Genomic DNA, 5000 nt, shown 5'->3' on the forward strand with positions numbered 1-5000 from the left:
GTGTTGTGTAGCTTGTGTAGATTGTGTGTGTTGTGTCTGTGTTGTGTGTGTGTTATGTGTTGTGTAGATTGTGTAGATTGTGTGTGTTGTGTGTGTGTTATGTGTTGTGTAGATTGTGTGTGTGTTATGTGTTGTGTAGATTGTGTAGAGTGTGTGTGTTGTGTGTTATGTGTTGTGTAGCTTGTGTAGATGGTGTGTGTTGTGTGTGTGTTATGTGTTGTGTAGCTTGTGTAGATTGTGTAGATTGTGTAGAGTGTGTGTGTTGTGGGTAAGAGTTCTCAGGATGTGGTTCTCTCTCTGCAGCTGCTGGTTCTTCTCCTGCAGGTCTCTGATTTGTTCTCTGAGAAGCTCCACCTCCTCTCGGACCGCCAGCATCAGGTGACTCTTCACCAGGTCCTGAAACAGTCAGTCAGACAAACAGTCAGTGAGACAGTCAGACAGACAGTCAGTGAGACAGTCAGACAGAGATCAGTCAGTCAAACAGTCTTACAAACAGTCAGTCAGACAGACAGTCAGACAGACAGTCATTCAAACAGTCAGTGAGACAGTCAGACAGAGATCAGTCAGTCAAACAGTCTTACAAACAGTTAGTTAAACAGTCAGTCAAACAGTCAGTCAGACAGCAGTCAGACAGACAGTCAGACAGACAAACAGTCAGACAGCAGTCATTCAAACAGTCAGTGAGACAGTCAGACAGAGATCAGTCAGTCAAACAGTCTTACAAACAGTCAGTCAGACAGACAGTCAGACAGACAGTCATTCAAACAGTCAGTGAGACAGTCAGACAGAGATCAGTCAGTCAAACAGTCTTACAAACAGTTAGTTAAACAGTCAGTCAAACAGCAGTCAGACAGACAGTCAGACAGAGATCAGTCAGTCAAACAGTCTTACAAACAGTTAGTTAAACAGTCAGTCAAACAGCAGTCAGACAGCAGTCAGACAGACAGTCAGACAGACAGTCAGACAGAGATCAGTCAGTCAAACAGTCTTACAAACAGTCAAACAGCAGTCAGACAGACAGACAGACAGTCAGACAGTTAAACAGTCAGTCAAACAGTCAAACAGTCAGACAGTTAGTTAAACAGTCAGTCAAACAGTCAGTCAAACAGCAGTCAGACAGACAGTCAGACAGACAGTCAGTCAAACAGTCAGACAAACAGTCAGACAGACAGTCAGTCAAACAAACAGACACCAGACATCAGTCAAACCAACATGACATCATGACTTCACATAAACATACACGCCACTTTCCTAAGCCACGTGGCGTGTTATCTGGACGCAGTTTGAGCTATCCGCGTGTATGTCTACGCTGGATACAGCGGACGTAAACATACACAACACTTGGCGTGTTATCGCGTAAACATACACGCCACTTTCTAAAGCCAAGTGTACGAGTTCTGTATACAGCGGACGGGTTGGGTTTAGGAAAAGAAGAACCGGTTGTGTTTAGTAAAAGAAGAAAGCTACGGTTGGGTTTAGGAAACGTGACACGCGGGACCTGATCCCCGGTCTCCTGGGACCTGATCCCGGGTCTCCTGGTGAAAGTCCTGTGTTTGACCCATCCTCCCCCCCGACCAACCTCCCTACAGATTTTCACCCTTTCATAATACTCGCTACGGCGTCATTTCACACACAATCACAAGGTAATATAAGTCAATGAAGGCCAAACGGCGTCCATAAACACGCTAAAAAGGGAGTATGCGTCTTGATAACACGCCAATAATGGCACACAAATTGGGGTGTCATACATACGCCACTTAGTGACATCAGTCCGATCAAACGTCAGTCAAACTTGGGTAGAAATCAAACTCACCATGGCCTGTTCAATTTTGTTGTCGATGGCAATCAGACTGTTACTGGAACTACTGAAAGACACAGAGAGACAGACAGGTGAGATACAGAGAGACAGACAGACGACAGGTGAGAGAGAGAGAGACAGACAGACAGACAAGACAGACATAGATCTCAGATAGACAGACAGACAGACGACAGGTGAGATACAGACAGACAGACAGAGATCTCAGACAGACAGGTCAAAGACAGACACTTCCCCTGCTTTCAGACATTGTAACTTCCTTTTCCTTCAGAGAAACTAAATCAATATGCCGATGACTCTGTGATGTTCAGAGGGAGAATCAGAGCAGCAGAGCCCGCCCCTTTCACCCTGTTGCCATGGTTACCTGTGGCAGAACAGCAGCAGTGACGTCATGGTGCCTTCGGAGCCCCGCCCCCCGGGCAGCAGGGTGGCAGGGGGCGGGGCAAGCACTGATTGTTTAGTGGTGCTAGGGGGCGTGGCCGCCCGTGATTGGTCAGTGGTGCTAGGGGGCATGGCCGGCTGCGATTGGTCAGTGGTTCTGGAGGGCGGGACAGGCCACGATTGGTCAGTGGTGCTAGGTTGCGTGGCTGCCCGCGATTGGTCAGTGGTGCTGGGGGGGGTGTTCGCCCTCGATCGGTCAGTGGTTCGGTAGGGCGTGGCCAGCCGCGATTGGTCAGTGGTTCTGGAGGGCGGGGCAGGCCTTGATTGGTCAGTGGTTCTGGAGGGCGGGGCAGGCCTTGATTGGTCAGTGGTTCTGGAGGGCGGGGCAGGCCTTGATTGGTCAGTGGTTCTAGGGGGAGTGGCCGGCCGTGATTGGTCAGTGGTTCTGTAGGGCGTGGCCGGCCATGATTGGTCAGTGGTACTGGAGGGCGGGACAGGCCCTGAATGGTCAGTGGTTCTGGAGGGCGTGGCCGGCCTTGATTGGTCAGTGGTTCTGGAGGGCGGGGAAGGCCTTGATTGGTCAGTGGTTCTAGGGGGTGTGGCCGGCCGTGACCGCTGACTCGTCTTCGGCCAGGACTCCCTGACACCCAACACGTGACCTCTGACATTTCTACGATCCCGCAGCACCACAGGGGTCCCCGCGGGTGTCTCTGGTTGCTTAGCAACAAGCTGCAAAGTCCTGAGGGGGAGGGGTGGGGTGGATGGGGGGCGCCGCTGTGGGCGGGGACACGGGGCGGGGTCAGAGATCGGAGTCGCCGGCTGGCGCTTGGAAAACATTTTCTGCCGGCCAGATACAGACTGCAGGAACCTGCCGGCCAATCGCAGCTCAGATACAGACTGCAGAAACCTGCCGGCCAATCACAGCTCAGATTCAGACTGCAGGAACCTGCCGACCAATCGCAGCTCACATACAGACTGCAGGAACCTGCCAGCCAATCGCAGCTCAGCTTCAGACTGCAGGGAACCTGCCGACCAATCGCAGCTCAGATACAGACCGCAGGAACCTGCCGGCCAATCGCAGCTCAGATACAGACTGCAAGAAACCTGCTGACCAATCACACTAACAGCTAGCACTCGCTGCTACCACTGAAGTCTCTGATAGTTACGGTACAGTCTGTAATTTTGACTTTTTAGAGACTGCTGTCCCTCGTTAGAGACTCTTGTCCCTCATTAGAGACTCCTGTCCCTCGTTAAGTTCTAATGTCTCTCGTTAAGGTCTAATGTCTCTCGTTATAAACTCCTGTCCCTCGTTAGAGACTCCTGTCCCTCGTTAAGGTCTAATGTCCCTCATTACAGACTCCTGTCTCTCGTTAGAGACTCCTGTCTCTCGTTAAGGTCTAATGTCTCTCGTTAGAGACTCCTGTCCCTCGTTAGAGACTCCTGTCCCTCGTTAGAGACTCCTGTCCCTCGTTAAGGTCTAATGACCCTCGTTAGAGACTCCTGTCTCTCGTTAGAGACTTCTGTCCCTCGTTAAGGTCTAATGTCCCTCGTTAGAGACTCCTGTCTTTCGTTAGAGACTCCTGTCCTTCGTTAAGGTCTAATGTCCCTCGTTAGAGACTCCTGTCCCTCGTTAAGGTCTAATCTCTCTCATTAGAGACTCCTGTCCCTCGTTAAGGTCCAATGTCCCTCGTTAAGGTCTAATGTCCCTCATTAGAGACTCCTGTCCCTCGATAAGGTCTAATGTCCCTCCTTAGAGACTCCTGTCCCTTGTTAAGGTCTAATCTCTCTCGTTAAAGACTCCTGTCCCTCGTTAAGGTCTAATGTCCCTCGTTAAGGTCTAATGTCCCTCATTAGAGACTCCTGTCCCTCGATAAGGTCTAATGTCCCTCCTTAGAGACTCCTATCCCTTGTTAAGGTCTAATGTCCCTCGTTAGGGACTCCTGTCCCTCGTTAAGGTCTAATCTCTCTCGTTAAAGACTCCTGTCCCTCATTAAGGTCTAATGTCTCTCATTAGAGACTCCTGTCTCTCGTTAGAGACTCTTGTCCCTCGTTAAGGTCTAATCTCTCTCGTTAGAGACTCCTGTCCCTTGTTAAGGTCTAATGTCTCTCGTTAGAGACTCCTGTCCCTCGTTAAGGTCTAATGTCTTTTGTTAAAGACCCCTGTTCCTCGTTAAGGTCTAATGTCTCTCGTTAAATACTCCTGTCCCTCGTTAAAGACTACTGTTCCTCGTTAAGGACTAATGTCTCTTGTTAAACACTCCAGTCTCTCGTTAAGGTCTAATGTCTCTTGTTAAAGACACCTGTCCCTCGTTAAGGTCTAATGTCTCTTGTTAAAGACTCCTGTCCCTCGTTAAGGTCTAATGTCTCTTGTTAAAGACTCCTGTCCCTCATTAAGGTCTAATGTCTCTCGTTAAAGACTCCTGTTCCTCGTTAAGGTCTAATGTCTCTCGTTAAAGACTCCTGTCCCTCATTAAGGTCTAATGTCTCTCATTAGAGACTCCTGTCTCTCGTTAGAGACTCTTGTCCCTCGTTAAGGTCTAATCTCTCTCGTTAGAGACTCCTGTCCCTAGTTAAGGTCTAATGTCTCTCATTAGAGACTCCTGTCTCCATTAAGTTCCAGACTCTTCAATGGCTCTCGTTAATGTCCCTCCATCTTTCGTCCCATGATGTCCTGTGATTGGCTGGTTCCTCTGTGAGCTCCCAGATTCTTTAGGATCCCAGAGAGCCTCGTCCAATCAGCAGCAGCTGTCTCAGGGCGTCCAGATGTTGACTTTAAAACTCTTTAAACTCTCTGAGTGAGAGA

At 49.5% G+C, this 5000-nt stretch overlaps 2 protein-coding genes across 5 annotated transcripts in view; both read right to left on the reverse strand.

Moving 5' to 3' along the window:
* LOC116064544 (zinc finger protein 239-like) overlaps positions 1 to 5000 on the reverse strand; it is an 893026-nt gene that overhangs the window by 429720 nt on the left and 458306 nt on the right. The gene's annotated exons all lie outside the window — the stretch shown is intronic.
* zgc:153012 (uncharacterized protein LOC777626 homolog) overlaps positions 1 to 5000 on the reverse strand; it is a 25964-nt gene that overhangs the window by 1033 nt on the left and 19931 nt on the right. The window contains exons 6-7 of one of the 4 annotated variants that reach the window (XM_035993947.1): positions 1814 to 1865; positions 319 to 396 (exon numbers count right to left, since the gene is read on the reverse strand). In XM_035993947.1, the coding sequence (XP_035849840.1) occupies positions 319 to 396; positions 1814 to 1865 (130 nt within the window). Of the gene's footprint in view, positions 1 to 170; positions 397 to 1813; positions 1866 to 5000 lie in introns of those variants that run through there. The other 3 variants (XM_031323471.2, XM_031323472.2, XM_035993946.1) reach the window with 3 other exon arrangements.

This window comes from Sander lucioperca, chromosome 17 (genome assembly GCF_008315115.2).
Source record: "Sander lucioperca isolate FBNREF2018 chromosome 17, SLUC_FBN_1.2, whole genome shotgun sequence".
In the NCBI taxonomy this organism is placed as follows: Eukaryota; Metazoa; Chordata; class Actinopteri; order Perciformes; family Percidae; genus Sander; species Sander lucioperca.